Source organism: Chaetodon auriga, chromosome 24 (genome assembly GCF_051107435.1).
Source record: "Chaetodon auriga isolate fChaAug3 chromosome 24, fChaAug3.hap1, whole genome shotgun sequence".
NCBI lineage: Eukaryota > Metazoa > Chordata > Actinopteri > Chaetodontiformes > Chaetodontidae > Chaetodon > Chaetodon auriga.
The window spans coordinates 18,379,321-18,396,159 of record NC_135097.1 but is presented as its reverse complement, the minus strand read 5'-3'; the positions used below and the strand labels follow the sequence as shown (position 1 = coordinate 18,396,159).

The window sequence follows — 16,839 nt, the reverse complement described above, 5'->3', positions numbered from 1 at the left end:
GGGACAAAAATTAGCGCAGGAGGGTGCAGAGTGAGCTGAAAAGGGAGATAAGGAGAGGCAAAGACAGTGACAGGGGGAAGCTGGAGATGCATCTCCCCAGAATTGGGGAATGGGCACATGAACTGAATCTGTTTTTCAAGAGATTTGATTCTACCCCTACCCCGACTGCTCAGGGATTATGCAGATCAGCTCTGCAGGGTCATTTGGCACATCATCAACCTGAGCCTCGGTCTGGAGAGAGTTCCAGCCCTGTGGAAAACTCCCTGTGTGGTCCTAGCCCCAAAGACTGCACCCTGGAGAGCCCAGTCACTCCAGGCCAGTGGTCTTAACTTCTCAACTGATGAAGGCCATGGAGAAGATCATGGTGAGCAGAGAGTTTGACGCCCTACAGTCTGCATATAGACATGGCATTGTTGTGGAAGATGCAGTTATCTACCTGATTCACCAATCTTTTTCCCAACCTGAAACCACTGGGAGCACTGTGAGGGTCATTTTTTTTTTACTTCTCCAGTGCTGTCATCAAAATCCAGCTATCACTGCTCAGGGCGAAGCTGGAAGGAGCTGGAGTAAACTGCCACCTGGCTACATGGACCATTAACTACCTTACGAACAGACCACAGTATGTGAGGCTTCACAACTGTGTGTCTGATGTGGTAGTCTGCACCATGGGGGCTCCGCAGGTTACAGAGCTCTCTCCTTTCCTCTTCAACCTGTACACATCAGACTTCAGACACAACACTGACTGAAGTTCTCAGATGATACAGCCATAGTTGGACATGTATCACAGGGGAATGCATTTGAATACAGGAAAGTCATCACCAGCTTTGTCAAATGGTGTGAATTGAACCACCTGCACATAAACAACATCAAGACAAAGGAGATGGTGATAGACTTCTGCAGGAAGGGGCCCCAGACTAACACTCATATTTTCACATCTGTGTGTGTGTGTGTGTGTGCGCATAGTGTCTTGAACTCTGTGTGTGTTTTGGCAATATTTTTTTTATTCTCTGTATATAATGTACATAGCCTTCTATAGTTGATTTTGTCTTTTTATCTATTGTCGATTTCATTTTGTGTCTTTTTTTATTTCCTTTTGCTCTACTTGTTCTGTTTTCTGCCTCTCCTTTTTTTATTCTGCTGCTGTAACAGATGAATTTCACCACCATGGGATAAATAAAATCTAATCTCATGACTTATCTTTCAGTTACGGTGTTGGAATTAGTGTTAGTGAATTCTGCCCTCTCTGTCAAATTTGTTTTCTGTTTTGATTTTGACAGACAAACCAAATGATTGTAGGTTAAGTTAAAAATTAACGTAGCTGACAGGCTTGTGCTTTATCTCCATTATGTGATGGATCAAGCTTCATTATTGGTGTTAGCTTTATCAAGCCTTAGCTTTCAAATAACAATATCAGGGGAGTTAGCTTTATCAGGGGCTTAACTGATTAGTTGTTGCAGCCCTAATTTAAAATGCTTTATTTTGAACTTAATGGTTTTCATACTGTCAGTAATTACTGTACCTAGCCTCATTCAGCTCAAAATGTTTGAAAACTTTAAGAAGCAAAGTGGGACAGAGAGGTGGACTGTTTATAGTGGGACAGAGAGCCTGGCGGGACTGGTTATAATATGAACTGAAAATAATCAAGCAATGAAGTTGAACCAAGCAAAGCAACCAAGCAAATTGTTGAGAACCTTGTGGTGTACAAGGCTCAGACAATGATGTTCAGACAGGTCAGTACATAACAGCCTAAGAGACATCAACAATCACTGCATTGCCTGTGAACGTGCCACACTTGTAAAAACTGTGAAGCTCTGTTAGCTTTATTGTGTCTTTGTGGCTGCAACTGCTATGAAGTTTATGTTGTTTATACATCTGTGTTGTCCGCCGTTGGGATGTTTTCTGCTGTTAAAATGGCAGTTATTTAATTTCTGTAGCCTGATATTGGTTGTTGCACTCATCATTGTGTCCATACCTATTTTTATTTATTGTTGTCATTTGTGTTTAATTATCTTTTTTATTTGTTATCTTTTTAGGTTAATTCTAGTGAGACTATACAGAAAAGGACCATTGTATATTTATAACTGACAGTCAGTGGTATGCACTGGCATTTGTTTATACAGATAGAATTTATTCTTGGTTTGGACATCAGGGATTGGCATGATGTGATTTTCCACTAGTGTTGGACATTGACTGCAATTGGAGGTGGTCTACAGTTTAACACTAGTGTAATGTATCACCAGTAATTTCCAAAATGTAACACGATAACATTTACTTTTTACATTTATCTAGGTAAGTACATTTTTACACTAGTAGCGGTAGCTGGCCGCCCCTCGTAATGAGGAAGCAACAACCTGATTGGCAGTAGCAGCTGATAGTTTACAGAAACAAGCTAAGAGTATTTCACAGTAGTATTTATGTAAATTTGAACGTAGGAATATGAGTTAGTAGATATTCTGTAGGTTTGAAATATTTGCTCTTCTCCACACTGTGTCAATAATGACTAAGTCTCAAAGTTTAATAACGCAGTCTGAGTAATGTAGTAATTGTTAGTTTGAGAGGTAAAATCTCCTGGTGAAAACAGTCCAACACAAGTATTTGTAGACGTCACCCAGTAGCATTCAACAGTAAAATCCGTTAGCTGGTGTTTCCTACATCTAGTGGCAATTGAATGAACTGCAGCTTAACACTTTTAACTTTGGTGTCATGCAGACACAGTAGTTGTTGCTTTATATGTATACATGCATGTATTTACTTTGTTAAATATGTGTTTTAGTCTTGTTTTCAACTCTGCCACAGAGAATAGTTCATGTTAGTTGTAATTATATTGACTTGTTTTTCTATTTTTTTGTGTGTGATCATGTCTGTATTCGTGCAGGTATGCCAGCCTTTATTTCTGTTGTGCGATCGAAGAGCAGGACAATGAGCTGATCACACTGGAAGTCATCCACCGATTTGTAGAGCTGCTGGATAAGTACTTTGGCAGTGTAAGTCATAGATTTCTGAATCTCTCTGTGTTGTTCCTGATCTATTTGCTCTCTCTTATTTTAGGTGATTTCACACCGCTAAGCTAGAGCTGTTTTCTCTTGGCAATGTCTAGACAATCAGGCATGGACGTTGTCCTATATTGTCCTGAATTGCCATTTCACACATGTAGCATGCAACAGGAGAAAGTCCATGCCTGGCACGTTCTCGCCTACTAGAAATATGCTATAGTTGAGGTGTTGCACCTGGGTAGAGCATGCAGGAGGAGGAGGAAGAGGACTCATCTACAATAATAACTGTTTATGTTGTATATAGTGGCATGTGAAAGTTTGGGTACCCTTTGTCCAAATTTCTGTTACTGTTAAAATACATTACTGTCAAAATAACAAAAAAGGGGACAGGGGATAAGCTTCCACATGGAACAGACATAGGTCCTGACAGCTCCCGTTTTCTTGCAATTACTATATGCACTTATTCACTTACAGTTGATCCATTTTGACGTAACACAGTTAAACAGTCAGCGGTCTCTTCAATCCTACTAATGTACAGCTCCAGCAACCAGAAAAAAACAAATTAGAAGGCAATGAGCATGAAAAAAAAAAGCCAAACAGCTAAGCTAACAAGCTAATTAGCAAAGGACGGTGGTCAACTCACAGCTGAATTCCTCTGTGAAGAACTCCGGCTCTCCCGTGAAGCTATCCTGACAGACTTCAGGGCAGGGCTCCACAAGGAGCTGAGGCAAGAAATTGAGGCTATACGGTCAGAGACATCAACAAGCATTCATGGGCTTTGCCAAGAGATGGGGGAGGAGATAAACAGACTTCAGCAGGAGCAAGGCCAGATGGTCACCTAATAAACCAACATAACACACCGCCTCACCGACGCTCAAGACTGCATTCAGCAGCTGGAGCGCCTCGAGGAATCGAAACGTAAAGAGCTGAAACAACTGAAGGAGAAATGTTTTGATCTCAAAAGCTGGAGTCTGCGCCAAAACTTGAGGTTTGTCGGCATCCCGGAGGGGGCTGAAGGTGCTTGTCCCACAAAGTTTACGACGGAGCTTATTCCTGAAGTGCTGGGAGCAGATAACTTTCCCTCCCTGGTGGAGATAGGCCGAGCCCACCTCTCGCTAGAGCCGAAACCGAAAAAAGGAGCCCAACCAAGACCATTCATCGTTCGGCTGCATTGTTATGCACAAAAAGAGAACATCGTGGGTCTCGCAAAAGGCAAGGGTTCCCTCCCATACCGGGGCACACCGATACCCATCTACACAGACCTGCTGGCCGAGGTGAGCAAGCTCTGGGCTACTTTCAGTGCAAAAAAGGCAAAGCTCCGGGAGGCGTAGATCGACTACAGCCTCTACTACCCGGCGGTCCTCGCTCTCAACCTGAATCTCTCAAGCCGCAGAGGATTTTTATCAGACGAATATATCTCCACGGCAAGATGGATGATTCCTCTCTCCCGATCTCTTCTCTTGATTTCTACCAACAGCGGTTCGAGCCATATAAACTGAGATAAACAGCGGCTGAATTACCACGAGACAGATAGTGTTTTTGTTCACCTTTTATTAAACTGCAGACGCTGAATAACTGTCATCTTCCGGGAATAGACAGCAGTAAGACTGTAACCCCACCATCACTCAGTACTGGTACCCAGTAAGATGTTTTGGACTAAATCCCCATACCCTTCTGGCAAAGTTATCGTCAGAGTTTATCATGGTTAATAATAATAATAATAATAATAACTTTATTTATATAGCACTTTTCATCCATATAAAATGCATCCCAAAGTGCTTCACAGAATAAAAGAATACAGGAACAGAAAGAATAAAAGCATAGTATGACAGACAATATTCCACTCCCAGATATATACACGTGTGCTCACACGCACACGCACACACACACACACACACACACACACACACACACACACACACACATACCCACGCCCGGTGCTGAGACATGGCAGGGCACTGAGGTTCAAATTTCAAGCATGGTTTAAATTTTATGTTTGCATTTCTGCCCTATTTGAGTGTATTTTTGTGAAGTGTTTTGAAGTTGCAACGACTTGGTGGCAGCAACATCATTAGGCTATTAATCCATGACAATTTTTCAAACACAGAGCACATGGTAAAAATCTAGAGTCAGGTTGTGACCTATATTTCTCTTGTTTAAATTGGACTACGCTCAATTAATGCAATTTAATTTTATTGCCTTGCTCTGTTTGGAATTAATAGCATAATTTTTCACATATCACATCTAAAAAGCTTTCACTAAATTTAAGGGGAAGAAGTCATGATGCCCTACTTTTAGCTGTGTCCAGAGGGGAGAGGAGAGGAAAAAGAAGGAAAAAGTGATTATATTATAGTGATTATATATATTATATTCATCTGGTGCCAATAGGGGATGGTTAATGCAGTTAACACTGGGGAAAGCCTAGTCCAGTTTACCACCTGGAATGCAAAAGGACTGAATGACACTATAAAAAGAAGCAGAGTCTTAACACATCTCAAAAAATCAAAACATTTCTACAGTAGCCCAGAGCAGACAAACCTCAAAAAAAGGCAGATGTAGTGTTTCTTCAGGAGACCCATCTGAGAAATTAAGACCATGGCTGTTTACGTAAGGGCTGGGTGGGCCAGGTATATCATTCCTCCTTCCAGTTTAAATCTAGGGGGCAGCAATCTTTATAGGCAAGACAACTGCTTTTGTTTGTTCTTATTTATTTTTTTTTTTTCTGACATACAAGGCAGGTTTGTGATTGTAGAGAGAAAGCTATATAATGTCCCGCTGGTCTTGGTTTGTACATACGCTCTCAATTTTAATGATGCTCAATTTTTTTTTTATCACTGTGGTCTCCAATTCCAAATTTGAATTCACATCATTTGATTATGGAGAGAGACTTCAATTGCTTCTTAAACCCAAAACTAGACAGATCTTCCCAAATTGCCCAGTCACCCTGTAGGGCAGTGGAGAGCATTAAATCTTTTCTAGAGGATTATGGTATTGCTGATCCTTGGCAGTTTAAAAATCCAAATACTCGCTGCTTCTCTTTCTTCTCCCCTGTCCACCAATCGTACTTGCGGATTGATTACTTTCTTATTGTTTGAAAACTCTTGACGGATGTCAAACACTGTGAATACGAAGCAATTGTTATTTCTGACTTTAGCTTTTCATCATAAAACAGCAGCTGCCACCTGGTGATTTAATAACTTATTGCTGACTGATAATGCTTTTGTGTCATTCATCTCTACCCAAATAGAATAATTTTTTTCTATTAATGATCATGGGGAGGTCTCGAAGGGGACACTCTGGGAAACTCTTAAAGTCTGCATCCGCGGGCAGATAATTTTTTACAATACTTCCACCAACCAATCCCGTCTTCAACGTCTGTCTGAGATATCAGACGAAATACAAAATATCGATCGTCAACATGCTGAAACACCCTCACCTGATCTTTACAATAAGAGGATTTCGCTGCAATCGGACTTTGACCTCCTTTCCACTGATGAATCAGCTAAATTATTACTGCAGGCTAGACATAGTAGGGTTCCCGCGGATCCTTAAAAAGTCTTAAAAGGCATTGAATTCATTAATCTAAAAACAAGGCCTTAATAGGCATTAAAATGTCTTAAATCAATCTTTCAAAAGTCTTAAAAATGTTATCACATGATAAGTAGGATTTTGTGATTGTAATTAGTCTCAAAATAAATGGTAACATTTATTTATTTATTTTAAATAATTTACCGAATGACTCTCACGGTAACATTGCGCAATCACGATAGCGGAACCGACAAAACAGTGATGTGATTGCAGCCGGTACTTAAGAGCAGATGCACTTCCTTCATGTAGCAACTTTGGACCACATGGGAAAGTGTAAATTCAACCAAAATTGGCTGTCCAACCAAGATTTTTCTTCGTGGCTGAAATCTGTACCAGGCAATGTGTATGAGGCACGGTGTATTTTGTGCAAGAAATGTTTCAAACTTGGCAGGATGGGAGTCAAGGCAGTGGAGTCACACATGCACAGCGCGAAACACAAAGCCTAAAAATCAAGCTGCCAACAAACACCAGGTATTTCCCAGTCTCCACTATGCCTCCACCCCCAGCCCCGATATCAAGAACTGGGACCGCAGCACCGCATCTCCGGACAATGTTCGGGTGTACGCCTACACTGAAAGCAGAGGTACCGTGGTCTCTGAACACCGTGACAACACCAATCATACAAGCCAAATGAGGGAGTTGGAGACTTATTCCATGCAATGTTCCCAGACTCTAACATTGCCCACTCATTTACATGCGGTTCCGACAAGACGGCCTACATCAGCAAGTTTGGATTAGCCCCGTACATTTCAGAGCAGCTTCTTGTGGATGCTAACAACTACGTGTTTGTTTTAATGTTTGATGAGAGCCTCAACCAGACCACGAAAACAAAACAACTGGATCTGCATGTCCGCTATTGGTACGAAGATCACGTCCAGTCAAGATATTCGGGGTCGCAGTTCATGGGACATAGAAGAGCCCAGGATTTACTACGCCATTTCAAAGTAAGTAGGCGGCAAACATAGATTATTATGGAAGCATAAAGTTAGAAACATCTCATGCATGTAAATGTGGCGACCAAAACTTTCAATATAATGCAGTCCACTTCAACACCACTGCAAATTATAACATCAGTAATTAAGTTTATGTCTTTTCTGAACGTGTCAATCAAAACAGAACATTATTATATTTGTAAAGGTAGAAGTTATGGCTGTTGTATTGGATCACATTATATTGTACAATTGTTGTTTATATTGTAGGGTCTTCAGGTTTGACTTGTTAAGGTGTCAAATGATATTATTATTGATACCTTTTCTGTGTCAGCCTTCCATCTGTTACAAAGATAATATGCTGTATGACAGTTTGCTAAATCTTTACTTGATTAATCCAGTATGATTTTTATATGCTTCATGTGCTTCAGCATTGTTCATTCTCAGGAAGGTCCCAAGGGCTTGGATAAGCGTAAGCTGTTGTCCGTTTCCATGGATGGACCAAACGTGAATTGGAAGTTCTTGGAGCTACTGTAGCAAGAACAGGCAGAGCAGTATCGGGGCGCTCAACTGATTGTGGTAGGAAGCTGTGGCCTCCACACCTTACATAACGCTTGCAAAGGTGGCTTTGTCATGTGGCAACGGGACAAGGTTCTGAGGGCCATGCATGCACTCTTCCATAATACACCTGCAATGAGGGAGGACTTCACAGTCCTTATCAAAACCACACAATATCCACTGCCATTCTGTGGCCACCGGTGGCTTGAGAACCTACCAGCTGTGGAGAGGGCTTTAGAGGTATGGCCTTCAGTGACCATGTACGTGGATGCAGTCAGGACCAAGAGGCTGCCATATCCAGGAACCTCATCATTTGACACCCTTGAAGCGGCACAGAAAGATCCTCTCATCATGGCAAAACTTCATTTCTACATGTCTGTCATCAGGACCTTCAGCCCCTTCCTGACCACATACCAGACAGATCAGCCAATGATGCCATTCCTTGTGAACGATTTGGCAGAATTGATGAAGGTAATTATATTCTACTACTGATCATTGTTTGTATTTCTGATTTTGTACATATAGACATGATGTGACAAATATGTCATGTTGAAAAAATCTAGAAAGCAAAGAAGTGTTGACATATTGTGAAGTCAATATGGTTGTAATTATTTGGGTTACATTTTAGCTTTTCTGTTTACAGTGTGTTTTGAGGCGTTTCACCAAGAGGGAGGTCCTACAGGACATCAGTCCACTCCAGTTAGCTAGACTGGATGTTGGTGACAAAAAGAATTGGCTCCATCAGAATCAGAATCAGAATCAGAAAAAGCTTTATTGCCAAGTACGCTTTTACACATACGAGGAATTTTTTCTGGTGAAATTGGTGCATGACACATCTACTAAAATATGACACATCTACTAAAATAAGAGCATAAAATATAACAATTTAAATATATATACACAAGTCTGTTTTTGTTGTTGCTATTTACCGGAAACACAGTACTGTTTTTCAGAAAGAAGTCCAAGTTGAGCGTTAATGTAACGCATAGAGTTATATTTATCCTAAGGAAGTGAACATTGGCTTGGGTGCAGAATCAACCCTGAAGGTAGTGTCTCAAGTTATTGTTTAAAATATTACCAGGGTCCAGAAAATGGATTTACTAGTTGTTATATACACACATGGACAAAATTGTTGGTACCCTTAATAATGATAATGATAATACGAATGGTAACAAAAGAGCCCAGAAAAACATCTAAAGAGATTAAAGGTGAACTTCAAGTTTAAGGAACATCAGTGTCAGATCGCACCATCCGTCGTTGTTTGAACCAAAGTGGACTTAATGGGAGACGACCAAGGAGGACACCATTGTTGAAAACAAATCATAAAAAAGCCAGACTGGAATTTGCCAAACTACATGTTGACAAGCCACAAAGCTTCTGGGAGAATGTCCTATGGACAGATGAGATAAAAATGGAACTTTTTGCCAAGGCACATCAGCTCTATGTTCACAGACGGAAAAATGAAGCATATCAAGAAAAGAACACTGTCCCTACTGTGAAACATGGAGGAGACTCTGCTATGTTCTGGGGCTGCTTTGCTGCATCTGGCACAGGGTGTCTTGAATATGTGCGGGTACAATGAAATCTCAAGACTATCAAGGGATTCTGGAGAGAAATGTGCTGGCCAGTGTCAGAAAGCTTGGTCTCAGTCGCAGGTCATGGGTCTTGCAACAGGACAATGACCCAAAACACACAGCTAAAAGCACCCAAGAATGGCTAAGAGGAAAACACTGGACTATTCTAAAGTGACCTTCTATGAGCCCTGACCTAAATCCTATTGAGCATCTTTGGAAGGAGCTAAAACATGCTGTCTGGAAAAGGCACCCTTCAAACCTGAGACAACTGGAGCAGTTTGCTCATGGGGAGTGGGCCAAAATACCTGCTGAGAGGTGCAGAAGTCTCATTGACAGTTACAGGAATCGTTTGATTGCAGTGATTGCCTCAAAAGGTTGTGCAACAAAATATTACATTAAGGGTACCATCATTTTTGTCCAGGCCTGTTTCATGAGATTTTTTTTTTAAATAATTCTGTTGAAGCATGGTTGAAAAGCAATGTCTGACTTTCATTGGTTCAATTTCAGAGAATTTTTATTTATTATTACTTTTGTCAGATTCAAGTTAATTCTGTGACCATTGTGAGTTTTTCTTTCATTAACCGAAGGGTACCGACAATTTTGTCCACGTGTGTAGGTTACTCTCATTATCCCTGTCAGGAACTCCAAAGACAGAAAAAGATAAGAGAACTCACAGTCCTAGAGTTTTAGAGGGGCTGCATCAAGGTGATGTCAACTATCCTGCAGAAAGTGCAAGACAAGAACCCCTTTAAAGTATCCCACTGTGAGGCAGCTCACCTGTTTGGACCCTAGAAAGATGTTCTCTGATCCAGAATGGTGCCAGGGAAAGATGAGGAATCTCGTCCAGAGGTTTCTGCACGATAAGCAGTTGTCAGGAGGTGTCTCAGCCGGTATAAGAGAGTGAAGCAGTTTAGGTTTTCTTTCTGCATTCACTACGATATCTGTCTCTAAATGTAAAAGAAACTAAGAGTGATGTAAATAGCATCTAAAGAAGTGTTATGTATCCAGAAAGCGCATACTATTACTATGAATTTGCCTGATTCTTATCTAGTAATTAGTGTGACTGTAAAATGCTTTTGAGTGTTTTGAATTTTGCCTGTGCCTTTGTATTGTTTCTTGCAGGTGACGTGATTACACAGCAGTTTTGTGACTTCTTATCTGTTGAGGCTAGAAATGACACCTTCCACTCCTACCGACCCACTGAGACAAGGGTGGATGTCTTCCTCCATCATGCTTTCCAGAGCAACAGTTACTCTGACCTATGGGAGTTTTGTAAGAAACTTCTTCTCCTATGGGATCGCCAGGCAACAGTGGAGAGAGGCTTCTCAATAAACAAAGAGGTTGAAACTTGCAACATTCAAGAAGAAACCATGGTCAGCCAGCGACTGATCTGTGACTATGTCACCGTTTGTGGGGGTGTCCTCAAGATCCCCATCACTAAGGAGCTGCTGTCCTCAGTTGCATCAGCTAGGTCAAGGTACAGGATGTACCTAGATGAGGAAAAGCAAAAGAATATGAATGAAATTGCAACACAGAACCAAAGGGCAGCTGCAGAGCGCATCGAGGAACTTAAGAAGAAGAAAAAATGTCTGTCTGAGGTAGCAAAAGTTCTGCTGGATGATGCTGATCAGCTCGCTACACAAGCTGAGGGAAACCTGGCACCCTGATGGCACAGCTCATCACCAAATCAAACACACTAAGGAAGTGGTACAAAGAAAAAATGAATTGCAACAGGTGGAGGAGGAACTGACGAAAACCCGCACATCCATGCCATAGCTGCAAAAAAGAGTAAAAGCCAACGGTTATACTGTGTTTTTTTGCAAGCATGTATTTTTATGATGCTTGACTAGGGGTCAAAATACTTCATGAATGCAGCAGAATAGTTATTTGGAATTAATAGTTATCTGCCAGTTGTGTTTAATGAGGATTCATAATGTATACATCCTTTTATGTATTGTTTTCCATGTCTTCAACTCTGGAAAGTGTTATGTTTTTCAAAATGAAATTTTTCACTGGACCAAAAAGTAATGTTTTATGTTAAAATAAATGTTTGGGTAAAGTTGTCCCTAACCCTATGTAATTGATGTGGTGGGTTTTTTTTCCATTTGTGTTTATTGTAAAGTTGGTCTTAAATTTAATTTCAAAGGGCACCCTGTATAGATTATACAAACAGGGTGAGAAGGCTGGGTGTTTACTGGCTCATCAGATCCGCCGATCAGCTGCGTCCAGACTTATAACGGATATTCGCTCAGCTACAGGTGTAATACTTACTGACCAACAGGAAATGAACAATTTATTCAAATCTTTTAACACAAGCATCTATACCTCAGAGTCTAAAGGCCAATTACAAATTCCAACAATAGAAGCAAGCCAGAAAGCCAATCTTGAGGATTTTTTCTCTCCTCCTCCGAGATAGTATCTCGTACGTATGAGATACTAACTCATACGTACGAGATACTATCTCGTACATACGAGATAAACTTAAACATTGGCCGTTTTATTTTTTTTTTCCACCTTGCCTTTCAGAGCTTCCGTACTATTCCTATAGTAATACAGAAGTCTTGTTTTCACGACCCCTGACAAAATTATTTCTAATTTCATATGGAATAAAAAGATACCTAGAATTAGGAAAGTTTATGTACAGCAGCCAAAATCAGGTGGAGGGTTGGGACTACCTCATTTTCAGTTTTATTATTGGTCATGTAGCATTCGTGCTTTCTAATTTTGGGTTCCATTTGATAAGCAGGATGAGAATCCTTTTTGGGTACAAATGGAACATAATTGCTGTGGTTTGACATCTTTGACTGCCCTCTTGTTTTCTCCAATGCCTTTATCATTGCACTATTTTAAGAACAACCCCATTGTAACCCAATCTTTGAAAATATGGTCTGCTGTGAGAAAACAGCATGGTTGGCATAATGGTTCCCTGCTCACTCTTGTCTATGCAAGTCACCTTTTCTCCCCGTCCATTATGGATAATTCTTTTGACATTTGGAAATGTAATGGCATAATCAATATGAAGGCTCTATTCATAGATAAAATATTTCCCACCTTTTTACAATTACAGAAGAAATTTCATTCGCCACAATCACATTTATTCAAATTCTTCCAGATTCGTAGTTAGGTTAAAACGAACACACCCTCTTATCCCAATCTTTCTGAAGAGTCCCCTTTGGAAACTCTGTTTTCCTTCAAATCCTCAAAGAGGGGAGCTATATCCTTCATTTATAATCTTTTGTCCAATCAACAAAGCCTATCACTAGAATTTATGTCTGCATGGGAGGGTGATTTGGGAGTGACCTTGACAGTGGAGCAGTGGAAAAGAGCCCAAGAGGGGGTGCACACAGCCTCAATCTGTGCCCAACATGGCCTCATCAAATTTAAGATATTGTATCGCCTTCACTTTTCCAAAGTTAGACTCTCGAGAATGTTTCCAGATGTGGACCCTTTGTGTGACACGTGGGCTCTCACCAGGCTCTCTGGCACATTCATTCTGGCTTTGTCCTAATTAAACACTGATTGGAGCTCAATTTTTAATACACTATCAGAATTTTTCAAAATGGTGGTTCAGCCAGATCCCATGATAGCCATTTTTGGCGTAGTGGGAGGGAACAATAAAAACCTTTCTGGAACCAACCTGAAAAATTACACTCTGTTAGCATGAAAACTGATCCTTATTAATTGGAAAAACCCTCAGCCACCAAGCTGGACTCAGTGGCTGAGGGAAATTATACAGTTCCTTAAACTCGAAAAGTTGAGGTTCACAGTACTTGGCTCCTCAGAAAACTTTGAGAAAATTTGGAAGCCTTTCATGGACTATATGTGATGGGATCTGGGAAAACCAGTCACATGTCGAAATTTTACCCTTTGAAGATTTTAATATCACCTAGAAGCTTATTTCAGGCTCTTTTCAAATCTGTTTTTCATTATTTTTTATCTGGTTTGTATCAAGTGTTATGATCACTTAAAGTCAGCTGATCAGTAGGATTTTTTTGGAGCAGAATTTTGAGAAAAACATGTTTAAAGACAAGGATTCTAAATCAGAACACGACCAGCTACCTCAAACTCTCTCCGTCTCTGAAGCTTTGACATCTCTCTCTGTGTATCTCGTAGCATCTGACTGAGGTGTCAAAATAATGTTTTGACGATTAGATGGGACATCTGGTCACCCTAATTTGTGCGGGACAGTCACGCATTTCCATTACTTTTCACATGTTCTGCAAATTTTGATGTTGTCGCGACTTGTTGGCGACACTGTCAATAATAATTGGCGACAACATCACAATTTGCAGGACGTGTGAAAAGTAATGGAAATGCATGACTGTCCTGCACAAAGTGGGACATCTGGTCACCCTAACTATGATAGATAAACCATCTTCGTAGGCTATGTAGACTAACACATTAGGGGCGGATTTCATGCGCTGTTCGTTTTTCATTCATAGGAGATAACAATTAACAGCGTGTCTAATTTAAATAACGTTTTTAACATGTTAAACAAGCAAAATAGAATGAGATATTTCCAGGAATGATAGACAAGATGTTGTAAAATAATAATTTAATGAAAACCCAGTTTCATTAAAATTTTGACTTTCGACCTATTTTCACGTTTTCCTGGAAAAGTGCCAGCGCGACATCCGACGGGTTTTCCTAGATTCCGTCACATATTAGAACTAGGATTTAGTTCCCCCCTTTTCGTAAAGGCTCCCCAGATGTAATGAACTTCTACAACTTTATACCTGATTTCATTTGCCTCACAGCATCATCACCAGCATAATGTGCTACCTTTTTCTGCAAAATGTTTGTTTGTGCTTGTTTTGTTTGTTTTGTCTTGTTTTTGTTTTTGTTACCATGTCTATTTTTGTACTTGTTTTTCTTGTACAGTCCTTCTATGTTGAGCTGTTAACTTTTCTTGAAAAAGCCAATAGAAATATTAAAATAATAATAATAATAACAACACAAAATAACAAAAAAGGAAAAGAGTCTGAAGCAAAAGTTTGGACATGCTGTCAGTGCATAAGACCAACATTCAGTCTTCCTTGCAAAAGTGTTCAAATTCTGTGAGATGCTTTGGCTCTCTTGCATATACTGCTCTTTTTAGGTCTATTCATAGATTTTCAACAATGTTTAGGTCAGGGAACTCTGAGGGCCATGGCAAAGCCTTCACCTTCTGCCTCTAACCTCATAGAAAGATAAATGAAACACTATGTGTCACTTAGGAATGTGGACTTTGATGTGAGTTTGGTGGATGATGACTTTTGACCTTTCTATCCCCATTTCTCTGCCAATGAGAATGGAGAGGATGGAATTAGGGTGAATCAATGAGAGAGGAGATGGTGGAATTATGGTGAAGCAATAAGGGAGGAGAGGATGGAGTTAGCATGAACCAATGGGCATGGGCAGAGTTTTTCCTAAACAATGAGTGGATTCAGTGAAAATGAGACCATTTTTTAGTCTGAAAAAAATCTAAACACGACCAAGAGAAAGGCCAATTCCTTGGTGATCTGTGAGATGCCTGTGACAAGCTATCAAGAATCAACACCAGGGGACACAAGAAACAAGAAACAAAGTATTGAATTTGTGCCAGATCCAGACACCTTTGGCTGATGCTCTTCAGGAGGAATGGGGTTTAGAAGCGGGTTGTGTCTTGGGGTACGTATTCAATAATAGCCATCAGGTGTAACTGTGAACCCTCGGATGAAATTGTCTTGTCAACTATTTCAGTTACACTTGGTTGAAATTGATAGGTAAAAAAGTAGCGAAGCTTAAGGCTCTGTTCCTAAGGAGTCAGATCTCAAGGGACATTCTACTGGTGAGAAATGCTCATATTTTTTCTGGCAGCTCCTTCACCACCTCCAGTTACTAACTGTGCCCCGCCTGCAGCATATGTAAAGAAGACAGCTGACAGACTGTGAAAAAGCCATGTCTTTCCCCTCTATTCTACCATCACCACTGGCTGAAAGCAAGCGACAAACTCTGACTCTCCCTGCTATTGCAGCGAACGGCTGCTACCCTTCTACACCACCCATCATCACTGCAGGCTTGGAGTCCAGATACTTGTCTCCTCCCACACCATCAAAGTCTGTCCAATCTTGGAGCCTGGATACTACTCCTTCGTGGGATATGTATCATCCTCTTTTTCCATCATCCTCACCCACATGGCATTTGTCCTCTTCTACAGCATTCAAGATTCAAGATTGCTTTTATTGTCATTGAGCATGGACATGTCAATGAAATTTGCATTGCAACCCCCGTGTAGAAAGAAAAGATAATAAAATAAGATAAAATAAAATAAGATGAACTCACAACTAAGATAAAATAAACTCACAAATAAGAAACTCACAGGACATAAAAAGTCAGCATGTAAAACGTATATACAATATACATAAAATGCAGTAGTACTGTGTGTATACTTAAATGTTAAGTACACAGAAAGTGCAAGTGAAGGTGGTCACAGTGTGCAAAAAGAAGTGTCCTCACAGTCTCTCCCTCCAATAGGTGGGAGGGTTAGTGCTCAAAGCAGTCCTGAAGTACAGAGGAGGCCTCCTCAGTCCATACCTGTACTGTCCCGGTGGTCGGCTTTGTTCTGCAGGCCAGAGGCTTGTATGCAGGAATCAGTTCCACTGAGATGTGGTCTGACATGCCAGGTGTGGAGCTGCTGCAGCCTTGTAAGCAGCAGGGATGTTGCAGTAGACCTGATCCAAAATGTTATTGTCTCTGGTAGGAAAGTCTATGTACTTGTGAAATTTGGGAAACACTGCCTTCAGTTCGACATGATTAAAGTCTCCCGCCACAATCACAGCCGCTTCTGGGTTGTCGTTCATCTGCCCGCTGATTAGGCAGTACAGCTCCTCTAATGCTAGCTTAGCATTAGCCCACAGTGGGATGTAGGCGCCCACAATAACAATGGACGAGAGTTCTCTAACCAGCTTCAACGGTCGGCATTTCACCGCCAGGTATTCCAAATCAGGAGAGCAGAATGTGCCGACAGTGTGTGTAGCTGTACACCAGGCATTGTGTACATACAGCGCCAAACCTCCGCCTCTGCTCTTACCCGAAGCTGCAGACCTGTCCGCCTGATACAGAGAGCGCCCTGCTAGCTCCACCGCTGCATCCGGGATGTTATCGTCCAGCCAGGTCTCTGTGACAACGGTCACACAGCTGTCCATCCGGCTATAGACAGTCGCCGGATGGACAGCT

The 16,839-nt window shown here is 41.0% G+C and overlaps 1 protein-coding gene across 1 annotated transcript in view; it reads left to right on the top strand.

Annotated features, from left to right (window-relative positions):
- Window positions 1–16,839, top strand: part of ap1s1 (adaptor related protein complex 1 subunit sigma 1) — a 41,241-nt gene that overhangs the window by 15,894 nt on the left and 8,508 nt on the right. Inside the window, exon 3 of the mRNA XM_076724618.1 lies at window positions 2,876–2,984. Within this exon, the coding sequence (XP_076580733.1) occupies window positions 2,876–2,984 (109 nt within the window). The remainder of the gene's footprint in view (window positions 1–2,875; window positions 2,985–16,839) is intronic.